This window comes from Acomys russatus, chromosome 1, assembly GCF_903995435.1.
Source record: "Acomys russatus chromosome 1, mAcoRus1.1, whole genome shotgun sequence".
In the NCBI taxonomy this organism is placed as follows: Eukaryota; Metazoa; Chordata; class Mammalia; order Rodentia; family Muridae; genus Acomys; species Acomys russatus.
The window spans coordinates 53,267,909-53,283,851 of record NC_067137.1 but is presented as its reverse complement, the minus strand read 5'-3'; the positions used below and the strand labels follow the sequence as shown (position 1 = coordinate 53,283,851).

At 43.3% G+C, this 15,943-nt stretch overlaps 2 protein-coding genes across 5 annotated transcripts in view; one reads left to right on the top strand and one right to left on the bottom strand.

The window, feature by feature from the left end:
* The window catches only part of Dock4 (dedicator of cytokinesis 4), a 415,077-nt gene extending 413,659 nt beyond the window's left edge, over nucleotides 1-1,418 (bottom strand). For 3 of the 4 annotated variants that reach the window (XM_051145092.1, XM_051145105.1, XM_051145097.1), the window contains exon 1: nucleotides 1,174-1,416. In XM_051145092.1, the coding sequence (XP_051001049.1) occupies nucleotides 1,174-1,210 (37 nt within the window). In that variant the 5' untranslated portion in view covers nucleotides 1,211-1,416. Of the gene's footprint in view, nucleotides 1-1,173 lie in introns of all 4 variants that reach the window. The other variant, XM_051145099.1, reaches the window with a different exon arrangement.
* A 334-nt stretch (nucleotides 1,419-1,752) lies between these two features.
* The window catches only part of Znf277 (zinc finger protein 277), a 122,101-nt gene continuing 107,910 nt past the window's right edge, over nucleotides 1,753-15,943 (top strand). Inside the window, exon 1 of the mRNA XM_051145116.1 lies at nucleotides 1,753-1,900. Within this exon, the coding sequence (XP_051001073.1) occupies nucleotides 1,810-1,900 (91 nt within the window). The 5' untranslated portion in view covers nucleotides 1,753-1,809. The remainder of the gene's footprint in view (nucleotides 1,901-15,943) is intronic.

Here is a 15,943-nt window from a genome sequence, read left to right as displayed (position 1 = left end):
CTTCGTATCATATAAATTACTAGGTCCGTCCACAATAAAAACAAGAACGCCAATCAGCAGGACGGGGCATTATAGGAAATGAAGACTGTCAGTAAAATCCATAATGCTTTCTTTCTGTTAGACCTTCTGGGAGGTTATAATTGCATTTGGCCGCTTCAGGCTTGTCAGTGAGCCTGGCTTCTAAATAGTCTCAACCCTAAAAGGAGTGACTGTCAAGGGGGGGACCCAGCTGAAACCAAACAACAAAAACGGGAACTGTAATCCTCCCGAAAAGGGAGGAGGAAAAGGAAGGGAGCCTCCTGAATTCATCAGTCAACATTAATGTCCTTTGTTGTTCACCTTTGCACACAACAGTGAACGCTATCCTGTTCGTTTTTCTCCCAAATCAGTGTCAGGGTAGTCCCCTCCTGAAAGCTGCCTCCCAGCATCCAAGGCCAGGCTTACTGGACCCTCCTATCCCGCAACACTTTCCAGCGGGCCTCTACGACCCCCCACTGCGCTCATCTGGAGGAGAAGGTGGCCAGAAGTGGAAAAAAAGCTGCCGAAATCTCGGTTCCCCTCCAAGGACCAAACAGCGCAGCGGCACAGATGTTGAAATTTACCAACCCCCGTCCGCAACACACACCCCAGACACCCGGGAGGGAAGGGAGGAAGGAGGCTGAGTCCCGACTCTGTCTGTCACTGGGGCTCTTGGTGCCACATTACGCACCCTGGGAATGCCGACCACCTCCCCCCCCCCCCCAGCCGCAGGGACTTCGCGCCTTCCCACTGTTTGGGAGTGTTCTAACGGCGGGTTCGTGGTCTCTCTCATCACCCCGAGAAATCCTTGCAGCCCACTACGGTTTCCCTGCCGCTGTGGGCCAGCAGAGGTTGGAGGGAGAAACCCTGTTGGCTTCCCTTTCCAACTTGACACGCAACACGCCCCGCGGCCGCTCCAAACTCTACCAGCAGAGCCCGGAGCGGCTGTCCCGATGTTCTGGGACCCAGTTCGAGGAGCCCGGAGTGCGCGGTGAGGAACGAGATCCCAGCGCGCACCCCTCGGCCGGAGGCCAGTGTGGCCAAGCCTGGGACCCGCTCTGCTATGCCAAGAGCTGGCATTTGCAGCCTGGCGCGGAGCGAGCTGCGTGGGGGCAAGGACCGGAGCGTGGTAAAAGTTCGCCCGCGAGCACTCACCCACGCCGTATTTCTCGTGCTCCGTAGGTATCCACATGGCTCTAAAGGGCGCCGAGGGGCTCCAGGCTATGCAATCCCCGCGCCCCTCCAGTGGCTCACAACAATGCACGGCTCCCGAAGAGCAGCTGAGGCGCTGAAGCGCGGCGGATAGCGCGGGCTGCGGTTCTGGGCAGGGGCTGTGCAGGGGGCTCCCGAGCGGGCACTGACACTACACGGCCGAGGCTGCGCCGCCCGCCGCTCTGCCGGCCGCAGCTCCTCACAGCCGTGCGAGGCGCTCCCGGGGACCCGGCGGCGCAGTCATTGTTCTGATTCACTGAACTAAGCGAACACGCCGGGGCACTCGCGGGCGCACCCCCGCCCGTCAGCCGCTCATCCAGTGCTGCCTTCCCACAGCCTGGTAGCATGCTGGGAGTTGTAGTTCTTGGTCTCCCGGCACCGGAAGGGGGCGCGGCTCCATCAGTTAGAGGCGGGATAACTAGCCATGCTCGCCGCATTCTATTGGTCCAGAATGTGACGGCGCGGCGTAGGCGTGTAGGAACGCCCTCAGTGGGTCGGCATGCAACCCGAAGCTCGTTTCTATTGGTATTTCCTCGCTCAGCTCCGCCCAAGGCTCGTCCCTTTCTACTGGGCCAGGTAATGGCTGCTACAGAAGCCCAGGGGCTCAGTGTGGGCCGGCGGGAAGATACTGCAGGGGTCCGCGGCGGAACCGAATACATGGGTCATGAAGGTGAGCGCGCTGTCCTTTGGGTGTAGGTGACCTGTCTTCCTTTTTCTGTCCCCGGGGTGCAGCTAGCAGCCACTCGGACCTTAGGAGCTCGTCAGCGCTGAGACCACCTTGGTGCCAGCCAGCGAGCCGCGGGAGGGACCCAAAGAGATAGGGTTGGGCGGACGGCGGTTGCCTAGCTCAGGCTGTCTTGGATGAGAGGGGAAAACATGAAGAACTGCCTTCCCGGACGCTGAGAAGGCTCCTTTTGCTATCTTCCGGGTTGGAATCCCATGCTTTGCACTCGCCGCCGAGTGGGTGTGGGTCAGGTCTGGGTTGCACGCGTGTGATTGTAATGCTGGGATTAGCAGCTATTTCCTGGCCCGTACCCTTCGGCCTCCTCAGTTTGCTGAGTTTGGCTTTGAAAAGGTGTTTTTATTTAGTTTCGGACGGGTTTCCATGTTGGAAACTGGTCACGGCTCTCCAAAACTTACTTGCCAGTTGTTCCTTGGAGTACTCGCCGAAGGGTGTATGTATCTCAAGTATCCATTGACTCTTGGGCTCTCCATGGTTGAGTGTGGAGCCTGGGAGATCTTACATCCTAAGTTCTCAGAGAAAGAGAAAGAGAATTAAATGCATTCCAGCCTTCACAGAATATTTAAAAGAGGGTTTTGAAAATCATCACAGCTACTTTGTATCTACCTGACTTTGATGTTTTCTTCAGTTCCACTGTAGAGATCAAAAATCAAATTTTGAAAGACACACACAGACTACCTTTTTCTTTTGGTCTCTCTCCACTCCCCGCCATTTTTGTTTAAGTGTATAATTTAACACACCAAGTTCTCTTAGTGGAAATGAATGATTTGGGGATTCGTTTTCATTCTTGATCCTTGTTGGTGCTTTTCCCTTTCCCCTTCACAGCTAAATTGAACTTTTTATCTCAGTAGCAGAGAAATGAAGTTCAGTGTCTTCTCACTTCCCGTGATTGAAATTCCCATCCTATAAATTGGAAGCTTTGGTAACTTTTTCTCATGGGTTAATTCGATTGAAAATTTGCAAATACCTCCAAAGCACAAACATTTAAAAGTTATTAGTTACCTTACAATTACAATTCATTATAAATATCTCAAACAGTTTGTTCGGGGGTATTTAGATTGAGAGGATAATAGTAGCAAAGCTCCTCCACTACACAGTTTCACTTATAAAGTCATACATGTCATGCATATTTTCTGATAATTCTAGTAAACTCAAAGATCTACAGCTTTCTTCCTCTTGTTTATCAAAAGTGCTTCTCTATCAGAACATTTGTTGTTTTATTTTTCAGTGACTACACTCATAATCCATAGAACAGTCCCCTGTTAACAAAGATATAAAGTGGTCCTGCTTTTCTATAGTGCTACAGAAGGTGGGGGTGTATGTATGTATGTATCCACGTATCCCTCTTTGCCCAGTGGACTTGGTGTGTCAAAGATTATTAAACTTTGTAAAGTTTCTATAGATGCTAGTTCTCCCTCTTAAAAGTACTCATCATGCATATTCCACAGTAATATTTGAGTGTCCTTTGCCCAATATTTTCACCAAATATCAGGAAATGATTAATCCAGAACCAGTGCTGAAATATAGTAGGACTGAATTAAGAAGCTAATGAAAGCTTGATATTAGGCTCCAACTTATTTCCAACAAAAGTATTGAGCAACAGTGAATTTGCAATGTTCCTTCTTAACAAAAGCATCCTTTTCCCTACTTCAGAACTGCCCAGTATTGCTGATTTGTAGCAGTGACTAGGAGAGCCTAATGATTGATTTTTCTGTCACTTTTAGTAAGTGAATTTGTCAATTCAAATTCCCCTTTAATAATGTGTCGTTCTATGACATTGTCAGGGTTCTTTTTAAACCCTGTGGAATGGGACACACATCTTAGGTGGGAATAATAACATTAGAAGTATTTCTTCTCAGGCAAGCACTTAAGTTATCAAGTATGTCTTTCTCTGTAAAACCAAACACCTTTTTTATTTCTGTAAAACTGCCTCTTTTCAGAGGTTTCCTCTAGTTATAATTTCAGTGTCAATCTGTGTGTTTAACATCCCGGGACAGAAGGGCCTGCAGAGCCAGCCATTTAATAGAAATCTTTGCATTTCTATAAGATCTCTGCTAGAAGGAGTCACTAGGTGGAGTTCAGGCATATACAGCTCCCTCACAGAGACCACTGTACTGTTTGAATTCTTTCAGTCCCTTCCTCCTCAAGTCCCTACATTGCTTGGTTCACAGCAAAATCATCTTACTTTTGAGAAAACCCCCAAGAGTCTATTTTGTTGGCAATACAGCTAAAGAGAAATGACGCCAAGTGTTCAGCTATTTTCCTTGCTGTAGTATTGTTGAGAAACTCAGGATCCTGTGCTAAGTAAGAGCCGAGGACTGAGCAGAGGTGTCTGCTGAGGCTCATGTGTAGAGGAAATTAAATGACAGGATCAGGCCAAGACCTATCTCAGTTTGCTGTTCATTTGAATAGAAGCTAATATTTCATATTATTTCCTAAAATAAAAAATAAAAAGATAGGTTTGGGGTAGATGGCTTAGTGATTAAAAGAACTTGCTTTTGTGGCTAGAGCACTGACTGCTCTTCTAGAGGACCAGGGTTCAATTCCCAGCACCCACATGGCTCACAACTGACTTGTAACTCCAAGAGCTGACACCTGCACATAGACATACATGCAGGCAAAACACCAATGCACATAAAATAAAAATAAATTTTAAAAAAAAAGAGCACTTGCTATGCAAGCATGAGGACCAAAGTTCAAATCCTCATTACCCACATAAGAGCCAAGTATGTGCTCTTATGCCTGAATCCCGAACTTTGTGAGGTAGAAACAAGTGGATTCCAGGTGGTCTTTGACCAGCCAATCTAGGCAAACCAGTGAGCTTCAGGTTCAATGAGAGACCGAGGCAAATAAGGTAGAGCACGAAAAAGGAAGATACCTGGTGTCCTCTGCCTTTCCCATTCAACTGTACAGGTGCTGAACACACACACACACACACACACACACACACACACACCAGATAGCAAATAAATTCAGTATCTTCTAAACTTGACTATTATTTGTTGCTATTTATTCTAATGCAGTTTTTAATAAGAAATCAATTAGATTGTACTCTATAAGTCAGTGACTGACACATTTAGGATGATTTTGTGGCTGGGCTGATTTCTTATGACAGTGTTTACCTGTGTTATAAGATTTTGGTAGTCACCTTGGTTGCCTTCCCAGATGAATACCTAGATGATGATGGCAGAGTTTGGATTGATGGTGCTTGTCCTACCGAGACCTTATTAATCTCATTATTATGTCTGTGGAAGAAGTGGAGAGAAGCAAGTAAAAATTCCTTGCTTGTGTATTTTATATTCTGATAAATAGCATCAAGTCTAAGCTAGAAACCAAGGAAGCTTCATTGAGTCCCTTCTTGGCTGCAGGCCCTGAATTTGATTGGTTACAAGTTCTACTTCTCTATCTCTGGAATGTCGATGGAGTCTGCCCTTCTGTTCCCTGTAACCACTATTTTCATTCTAACCCTCACCATCGTTACTGATTACTTATCTGTGTTTTTCACGTCCTAGTCTGTGCTCCAGAAAGAAAGCCAAGACCTTGTTGGACTTGTTTTGTCTGCCTGATCCTGGCACAGTGTTAATATTTAATAAGTGTTTGACCTAAACAGTATTCTAGCCTTCCCAATTGGAAAACCTTTCTCCTCTTGACCTCTTTGACAACTAATTTTATGACTCCCCCTCCCCCTTTAATCTATATTTGAAAGCAAATCTATCTGTGGGTCTCCACTGGAAATCTCTAATGTTTTGATTTGGTTTGGTTTTTTGTTTTGTTTGTTTGTTTGTTTGTTTGTTTGTTTGTTTTTCAAGACAGGGTTTCTTTGTGTAGCCTTGGCTGTCCTAGGCTCATTTTGTAGACCAGGCTGGCCTTGAACTCACAGCAGTCTGCCTTGCCTCTGCCTCCTGAGTGCTGGGATCAAAGGCGTGGGCAACTATGCCTGGCTGGAAATCTTCATTTTAGCTCTGCTGTAAACATAAGTAGGTCTAACTTCTCTAGGTACTATTTATTCTGCTTTTCAGCCCCATCTTCAGGCAGCCCTCTTTCATGCTCATGTTGGCATATGCAATTACTAAAGCAAAGCCTTATTTACTTTATATCTGTGGACTGTCAGAGCTCCATGCAATAATGAGTAACAGTTTAAATGCTTAGAATATTTTTGAAGCTTACTCAAAATGTTTAGCATGGCTGCCACTTTAAACAGAAGAATCAAAATGGAATAAAAATAAAAATAAGGACATGATTTACATTTGTGAAAGGTATGCATAGCAACTAGGAATGCAAAGTATCAGAAGGTATTTTGTCAGAACCAATCATGGTTTACATTTTATGTTGTTTTTCTGCCCTTTAAAAAAAACTATCTAATATTGTTTAGATAAGGATTAAGTTTTTAAGAGAATACTTTAGGTCTGGCCTTTAAATCTGGATTCTGTAAATAAGCGACCTGCCACATGATCCTTGAACTCTTCCTGCCATCATCTGTATGGCTGGTAGCCAGTTTCCTACAGGCTGTCCTCTAATTTCCTAGCATTTGTTCCAGTCTCTCATATCTGGCATGCCTAGAAAGGGGATTACACTCTATTTGAGAAAAGCTGCATTTCTGTTTTAACTCTGTCATTGAATAGCTATTTAACATAGAGGTTTGTTGTATGCACCACATTAGTGAAAATATACACAAGCGCCAGCCTTGTAAAATTCCTGATTGTTTCATTGAGTTACATGTCTATGAAAGCCCAGTATGCATCTGTGCTATAAAGATAGGCCATAGTGAATATCAGTTGCTCCCATTATGAAAATATACCTAATTGAACTATAAGGCTGCCTGGCCTCTGATATCGGATCCAGGTAAAAGGTGCTCTAAGTTGTGGTAAAATTGGGGAAATTAGGCATGGCCATGGTAACTGCTTAAGCCTGCAGTACCCTCCTGGAATGTGGGGGCTGTCACAGTATTTGTCAGAGGTATGTGCTCACACAGCAACTTATATGAATTATACTGTTGTCATTCTATGTAGCTCCGTCCCTTCACACCCAGCTCCCAACACCAAACATACTCCAGGACTGTCTTCTCTGCTGGGGTGGCCTTGTGAGCTATAGGCCTGAAGGTGTCATGGGAAAAAATAATTAAAGAAACAAGATCTTTGTATATCTCATTTGGTACAGGGACCTTCTCTGAGCATCGTTTTTTATTTTCCTATAAAACTCAAGACCCAACCTCTGGCTTCCAAGAAGAACCACTATGAAAGGGGCTATTATGATAATGACGGTGGTGGTGGTGACTAACATTTGTGAAGTGCTAACTCTGTCGTGTATTTACTGTTTCAACCAATTACAGTATTTGTCTCATTTCATCCTTCTTATTTATAAATGAGGAAAATGATAGAAAAGTGGTGAGTATAAGGTCACACAGTACCTGAAAGAGGGCATTTATCCGATGCACAAGTGTAATAGTTTGGCTTGGCAACTAAATTCTATTAGATGAAGTTTGAAGGCAACTTCAAATCTAGTATGTTCTAAAGTGAGTATTGCTATAGCAGGGCCCTGTGATACAGTAAAAAATTGAAGTCAGGCCAACTTAGGTTGGAATCCTGTTTACTTACCAGGTTCAGGCCAACAAAGTGGTCAACCTCCTTCTGCATCAAGAACAAAATAATTCTGTCCTGCTGCTATGCAGGCATGACCCTGTGGGATGACAGAAATAGCGGTCTGGCCTTCAGTAAATGGTGGCTTGTTTCCATCATAAGTATGTGCATATGATACAGGTAATGGTTCTCATTGTCTTCCCTGCCTCCGAGCCAAGTTTCTATTGCAGAATTTGGTGGACACTTGTCAGTGTCATAGTGAATTTGTATGCAACTCTCTTTGTATTAACAGTTTTGTCATTCATATAAAACAGTAATGCCCTTCCTAACACACAGTCAAATTTCCATCTTGAAAACTGAGAAAATGTTTATCACAGTCACATAATGAAAACCATGCTTCTAAATGCAGATCAGGGTACATAGAACTAGACAGTGGAATGGTAGCTGTCTGTAACAGCTGGAAACATAAAGAATTTTATTGGCTGTTCCTGGCTAATGTTGTCCCAGAACTAGGGTCCAGTGTTGTCTCAGCATTTCCACTGCTGTGATAAACACCGTGACCAAAATCAATTTGGGGAGAAAAGGTTTATTTCATTTTGTAGTCCATCATCCAGGGAGCCTCGGCAAGAACCTGGAGGCAGAGGCCAGGGAGGAGTCAGGTTACTGTTTTGCCCATCATGGCTTGCTCAGCTTGTTTTCTTACAGCACCCAGGTCCACCCACAATGGCCTTGGCTCTCCTGCATCAAATGCACTATAGATTTGCTTATAGGCCAGTTTTATGGATGCATTTTCTCAATTGAGGTTCCCTTTTCCCAAGTGGCTTGTGTCAAGATTACATAAAACGAGCCAGTGCTGCTATGGTTTATCTAATAGACACATCAGACTACATAATTGGCATGTACCTCACAGTTCATATAGGCTTGTCACCTCCACCCGAAGCAAGTAAGCTCTACTGACCGACCTTCTTGACTCAAATGTGATTGATCAGGCTAGTATTTTTCAGAAGCGACAATGAGCCTAGAAATGCAGCTTCTGTTTGCCTTTACAGCTGAACCCTTCGTTCTGTGACTAGTGCCATTTGTTTGCAAATTATCCAACTAAGGTTAGATGTTATCTTTATCCCTAGGAATCAAAAAACTGGTTTTTGGCCAAGCCTTTAATCCCAGCACCCAGGAGGCAGAGGCAGGTGAATCTCTGATTTCGAGGCCAGCCTGTTACAGACAGAGCATGTTCTAGGACTACAAAGAAAAACCCTTTTTCGGGAGGAAAATGTTTTTTGAAGCTAACCAGGACTTAATCTTTTCTTTCTCTATTGTGGGACTCACCAACTGACAAGTAGTAGAATACTTTAAGTAATGCCATATGGCATATAGTTAGGCTCTCTCTGTGTTTAGCATATTTAAATAGTAAATAAATTGAATAAAGAAAATGCATGGAAAAGTAATCAAGACTGCATTTTAATGTTGAATATTCTACTTTATAACAGAATAAAGTTAAGAAAAAACATTTTAACTTCTGTGAGCCTTAATTTCGTCTGAAAAAAAAAAAAAAAAGATGCTGCTGCTAGTGTTGCTGAGCACTCAAGGCCATGGTGTGTGTGGATGCCCTTCGAAACCCTTGAGAGAAAAGACATTCAGGCCAGGAAGTGTTGTCTGAAGAGCCAATCGTGGGCACAGCACAAGCCTTGGAATTGAACAGATCGGACAGTTAAAAACTATGACTTTGAACAAATCAAGGGACTTAGTTTCCATTAGTACAACGAAGTAGGGACTGGAAAGAGATGGGGTGTCACATGTATAATTCCTGTTCTCCTGCTCCTCCTCCTCCTCTTCTTCCTTTTTTGATTTTTTGAGACAGTTTCTCTGTGTAGCCTTGACTGTCTTGGAGTCACTTTGTAGACGAGGCTGCCCTCGAACTCAGAGTGATCAACCTGCCTCTGCCTCCTGAATGCTGAGATTAAAGGCGTGCACCACCACCTCCCGGCTCCTATTCTTCCTAATTGGAGATAAAAAGTCAACCAGAAGCAAGTCTCCAGAGACAAACTAGCCATTGAGCTGTGTCTTGGGGGGACAGTGGTGAGGGAAGGGGTGTCTTAAAACAAAGGACAAGATTCTTGACTGGTAGAAAATAGCTAGACTGGGTCACTCCAGAAACAGGAGAAAAAAGCCATTCCTTTCTCTGATTTGCGGCTTCCCATTTACCTCTGTGGAAAGATTCTACTAAAGCATTTGCCTGAAAAGTTTGCTCTCCTGGTTTTATTTTTGTGGGCTCTGAGATCAAAGCACCTCCTAGCTGCTCTTACACCTGCTGTTCTTGCTGCTGCAGAACTCGGACTATCCCTTTACTTATTAACTAGGTGTTTTTGTTTCAAGACAGAGTCTCACTGTGTAGCCAAGCTATTCTGGAACTCAGTGTGTAGACTTGCCAGCCTGGAATTTGGACACTGCCTCCCCAGCACTGGGAGGTGCCAGTCAGTTTGTTTTATATCGCTGGTGACTGAACCCACAGAATCCTGCATGCTAGGCAAGCACTCTGTCACTTACACAGCCGTGGATATAGCACTGAAACAAGTACAGACTAAAAGAAAATGCAAGTTTGGCCCTACTAAGACAAGTTCCTCCCTGGTTGTATAGAAAAGCCCACAAATCCAGGGACTGTCACATAGTCCTTTTGCCTTTAGTCTCAGAGACAGTACACTGTGATGGCATTTGGGCTTGTTTGAGTGGTGACTAAGGGCCAGGTCCTTGCTTCCTGCTGTATAGACAAGTGCAGAGGGCTCTTTGGCCTTGTCCATGGAATCTCTATGTAGCGTGGTATGGAGTGTTCTATGGACTCAGGCTCCGCAGAGCTAATGGTTCTTTCTGTTCCCTTGTTGCTCCTGAAAAAAAGAGGGACACATCTACATCTGCAATGTGTATTGACTCAGGAATTTGCTAAGTCTGTAAGTGGCTTTATTTGTAAAGGAAGGAATTCCTATTTCGTGTCTGGTTTTCTTTGATGCTGTCCTCACTTCTTAAGGGAAATATGGCCCTTCCCCTTCCCTTCTCAACCCTAATTAATGCTCTTATCTGAGTACGTAGAGATACTTGATTTTCCCCCCAATAAGGACCTCAGAATTGTAATTGTGGCTGTTTATTTAGCACACCCTTCTGTTTTATAACAGACTGCTCTTCACCAGTAATAGCCAATTAGAAAAGAAACTACCTTGTACTCAGCTGACCGTAATTACCATTAGAAAGCAGTTAATAGCAGGAACTGTTGTTGGACTGTAGCAGAGCACCAATCAGTCTATCTTTTCTAAGTTGCACATAACTAACTAATTTCCTCAAAGAGAAAAGAGAATGAGAAAAGGGAAAGTGAGAGCCTGGAGCTCCTTAGAATTTCTTAAGGACCAGATTACGAATGGCTTTTGAAAGCGTTTCAAGTATGCAGCCATTGATGAGAGGAAATATTGTTAAGAACTGCCTGGGACACTCACTGAGTTATTTTTCCAGCAGCAGTGGGAAAATGCATAGAAAGTAGGGATTAGTGAAAAGCTCACTAGACAAGGAGTCTTGAACCCACTTCCGCTTCTGACCAATCTCATAGTCATTTGTACTCCTGGCCAAGATTTCCTGGCTGTAAATGAGGGTAGAAGGTCGTGTCTTCATTCTTTCAAGTGCATCTTCCAAATATCACTTAGGGGGGAAAAAGGAGTGAGTTTACATTTCCAGGGGTCTGTAAAAAGCAGACATTAGAGTATTTCCTGAAGAATTAATTCCACATTTGGCATTCTTTAATCAATTGTGTCAGGTTAGAAAATTAGCTGAGAACCTTTGCCAAGAGCTGACTTCAGAGTTCTTCACTCCAAGACAACTTACATTGTTAGACTGCTTCTGATCCCATCTCCTCCGGAATTAGTGGTGCAAATCTGAAGGAGTGATTGTTGGAACTGAGACCTCGTTCAGATAATCTTGTTAAGCACCTGCTATGTAGACGTTTGTATATTGTAGATGCCATAGACTACAAAGATGAGAACAGCATTGGTGTTGGTGTCCAAGGTCTTTTAAAGCTTACTAGAAAAAAAATACAAAGTATATTCAATATGTCACAGAATAGAAGGTCTGGGGAGTATCAGAATGATGTGGAATTGAGCAAGAAAGAGATGATTTTCCAGCAAGTGGACCTAGCCCTCAGGATTAGTAAAACTAGACATGAACAAACAAGAAAAGAAGCACCACAGCCCTAAACAAAGAGCAGCGAGAACCCCAGGGCAGATCCAGCAATATCGCATGGCTTTATTCTGTTTAGAGAAACTGAGAGAAGCGGAAGCTGGGAAGCCAGGGCTTGTGGCCCCCAATGTTGGAACTTGATTCTGTAGAATGTAAGGCTTGAAGGTCCCAGGGAAATGAACAACGAGCTTAAAGATCAGTCAGGTAGAGGGACCTGCACGGGGCAGTTGAGTCAGGAGTCCCGAATCTTAGCCGAGGGAGAGATGATGAATGCCGGGTACATGCTGCTGTTTTAGTCTGTTTGGTTTGTGTTGCTTGTTTTGTTTTTAGGATTTTTTATAATCGAATATATTTATGTAAAACATAGTGGTTTGATAACACATAAACATTGAAATGTCTAAGTTGAGCTAGTTAAATCTTCATTTCTTATCACCATTATTTTATGTCAAGAACATTTAAAAATTTTTTTGCAATTTCCAGTACAGTATATAGTATGTTGTTATAGGGTGTGTGTGTGTGTGTGTGTGTGTGTGTGTGTGTGTGTGTGTGTGTGTGTGTGGTTTTTCAAGACAGGGTTTCTCTGTATACTTGGCTACTCTAGACTCATTTTGTAGGCCAGGCTGGCCTCAAACTCACAGAGATCCACCTGCCTTTGCCTCCAAGTACTGGGACTAAAGGTTTGCGCCACCTCGCCCAGCTATATTGCTACTGTTTATGACAATCACCGAATTGCATATGAACTTAGTTCTTCTGTCTGACTGAAATTCTCTGCCCTTCAGCAACATCCCCCCCCACCCCAGTGCAAACTGGAAAGCCCCAGCACTTGTAAAAGATGAAAGATTTATATGATCTGAAGAGAAACCAGAGTATCCCAGCACTTGTAACCACAGTGTTCTGTCGGCTTCTATGTCTTTTTTCACTTTCCACATAGCAATGACACAGAGCCTTACCTTCTCATCTCTGACTCATTTTAATGTAGCATGCCCTCCAGGTTCACCCAGCTTCTACACATGAAAGGATTTCTTTTCTTCCTTAAAAGCCAAGCACGTCTCTTTGTCTTTTCATTATCCCCTGATGGGCATTTATGTTAGTTGTATATCTTGACTATTGTGACTACAGCCACAGTGAACAGACAGACAGCTCTTGCTCTAACACGCTGATCCTGTTTCCTTTGGATATGTTACCAGAAGTTGAGTTTTTAGGTCACATGATGGCTTCACTTCAGTTTTTTGTTTTGTTTTGATTTGGTTTTTGGTTTTGTTTTTTTTGCAGGGGATCCTGGGGGCGGGGGGGCTTCCGTCTCAGTTCCAGAACAACTGTACTATTAACAGTAGGCTGGAGTCCTACTACATCTCTTCAACACATGGCTTTATCCTTTTGATAATAGCCATCCTGACAGATTTGAAATAGTATTTCTTTGTGAGTAGTTTTCATTCTCCTGTTGGTTCATTCCAGTGTCACTAATGACAAAATCACAGGTGAGCACTCTACAGTGAGCTATTTCCATAGCTCTGTCTTTATTCTTTGAAATAGGACAAAGTTGGTCAGAAAGACCTTGATCATGCTCTTTACCTCAAGCAGGCCGTGACCTTCCGATCCTCCTCCCTGGCCTCACAATTATGCACCCAGGCTGTATACCAGAGTTGGTCTTGTTTGTTCCTTTTGTCAGGAATCTTATTATCTTGATTTTTTTCATATAAATATATAGAAGCACTACTAGTTTTTGTCTTGATTTTGTGTCAGCTTTACTAAATTTGTCAGATATTAACAGGCATTTTGCTTTGGAGTCATTTTGTTTTCTTTTACTGTTTTTGAGGCAATGTTTCCCTGTGTAGTTGAGACCTCAAACTTGAACTCTTCCTCCTCTACCTTCTCAAGTGCTAGATGACAACCATGAGCCATCTTGCTAGCCTCTGCTGGAGTCTGAGCGGTGCTTTCTATATAAATAAAATCATTGTTTGCCAAAAGATAGTTTAACTGTCTTTCCAATTTGTGTGCTTTCATTTCTTCTTCCTGCCTGATTGCTCTGCTCTGACTTTCATCTTATGTTGAGAAAAGGTACCTAAAGTATGCATCTTTATGGCTAGCTAGGATATGTCATGGATAGATGTTTATTATGTACATTATTTTTTTATACCTAATTTGTTCAGAGTTTGCTTAAACGTAAAAGAATGTTGGATTTTCTCAGATGCATTCTCTTCATCTATTGAAAAAAAATCACATGATGTTTGTCCTTCCTAGTGTGAACAAGGCATAGCACATTTATAGAGTTGCATATGGTTGAACGATTCTAAATCTCATTTGGTCCTGATGAATGGTATTTGTCAAGAATATTGGCCTATATTTTTGTTTTCTTGTTGGTCTTATCTGGCTTTGAATTCAGGATAAAAACAGATTTAATGAGTTTGGAAGTATTACTTTCTCTTCAATATTTTGCAAGAGTTTTTGAAGGATTTGTTGTTATTTCCTTAAATTGAGAATTCAGGAGGGGCCATTGGGTCCTTGGCTTTTCTTTGTTAGGAAATTGTTTATTATAGATTGCCAGTTTTGCTTTCTTCATAGGTCAGTCTTGGTAGGTTTTCTGTATCTAAAAATTATTCATCTCTTTGGGCTATCCAGTTTATTGGTATCTAATTACACTATTTTCTGACCTTTTCTATTCCTGTGATGTCAGTTGATGTCTTTCTTTCATATGTTATTTGAGCATGCTCTCCTTTTTCCTTCTATAGCCTGTTGCTTTTAAAAAGTAAGTCTCAAACATTCTATTTTAACAGTAAAGAAAAAGGAATGAAAACCTGCTAGCTCAGAGAGGCAGAGACAATCCAGCTGACCCTCCTACTCAGTGGACTTCCCAGAAGGAGAAAGCCCGTTATCCTTCTCCATGCTTCTTGACCTTCAACTCAAAGTTCCCCCTTCCTGTGTTTTCTAGGTTGACTCCCTGTCAACTGATTGCTTGTTCCTCCTCTGGACTTATGATTGACTTTATTAGCTCTTGTTTACAGAAAGCTCCTGTTCAGGTCGGGGGGGTTGGTAGTTAAAGGTGTGTGCAAGGGCTGAGCCACACCACAACTGTTTGTTTAGAGTAAACAGAAAGCTCTTAGGTTAAAGGTGTATCCTAGGGCTGAGATATACCACAACAAAAAAGAAGTTTTTCTGATTCACAGTCTTGGGAGTCACAGTGTGACTAAATATCCTGCAACAGTTGCCTACCCAAAATTTGGTCCATTAGTACATCTTTAAACACACACACACACACACACACACACACACGTGCGCGCACGCTTGCATGCACCAGACTGGGTAGCGCTCACCTTTGATCGCAGCACTCAGAAGGCAGATGCTGGTCTACAAAGCAAGCTCTAGGCCAGTCAGGGCCACACAGTGAGAATTCTGTCTCAAAAATGCCCAAAATAGCTGGACATAGTGGTGCACACCTTTAATCCCAGCACACAGGAGGCAGAGGCAGGTATCTCTGTGAATTCGAGGCCAGCCTGGTCTACAAAGCAAGCCCAGGACAGCCAGGGCTCTGTTACACAGAGAAACCCTGCCTCAAAAAACAAAAAAAAATAAAATAAGTAAAAATAGCACACGTACACACACACAATAATAATAAAACAAAACAAAAATCAATCACTTTTTATTTTGTTGACTTTGTTTTGTTCTAGTTGTTATAGAGTGGGGTTCACCTCATTCTACCTTTGCAAATGTGGACAGATCCCTGGCTGGAAGGCAGTGTTCCCAGTCAATAGCTAAGTGGGGATAGGACCCACTTCCGAGCTATTTCCTAAGCTACCCAGGAACTGAGGTTGGCAGGTCTCTGTAGGGCACTAAGGCAGACCAATTTCCTTCCTAGCCTTCTTAAGTGAGATTAATCTATGCCCTGAGCTGTGAGGAGCTGAATCCAAGTTAGAACCCTCGCAAGGTCCACAGCCAAGACTAAGACAAGCAGGCCTGCCTCCCAGAGTGACTCCTCCTGAATCTCTGGCTGGCGGTTTGGGTATAAACCCAGAACCAATCTGAACTGTAACCAAAAGTCTTAGGGGCAGAGACTTTTTCAGTTCAGGACCCAATGCTACAGGATCCTCCTAGGTCTTGGGACATCATGGGAATTTCACAAACTCCTGCCTAAATTCCAACACACCCATAAAACCACTTTTATTCACCGACAGCTGTGAGCTCATGT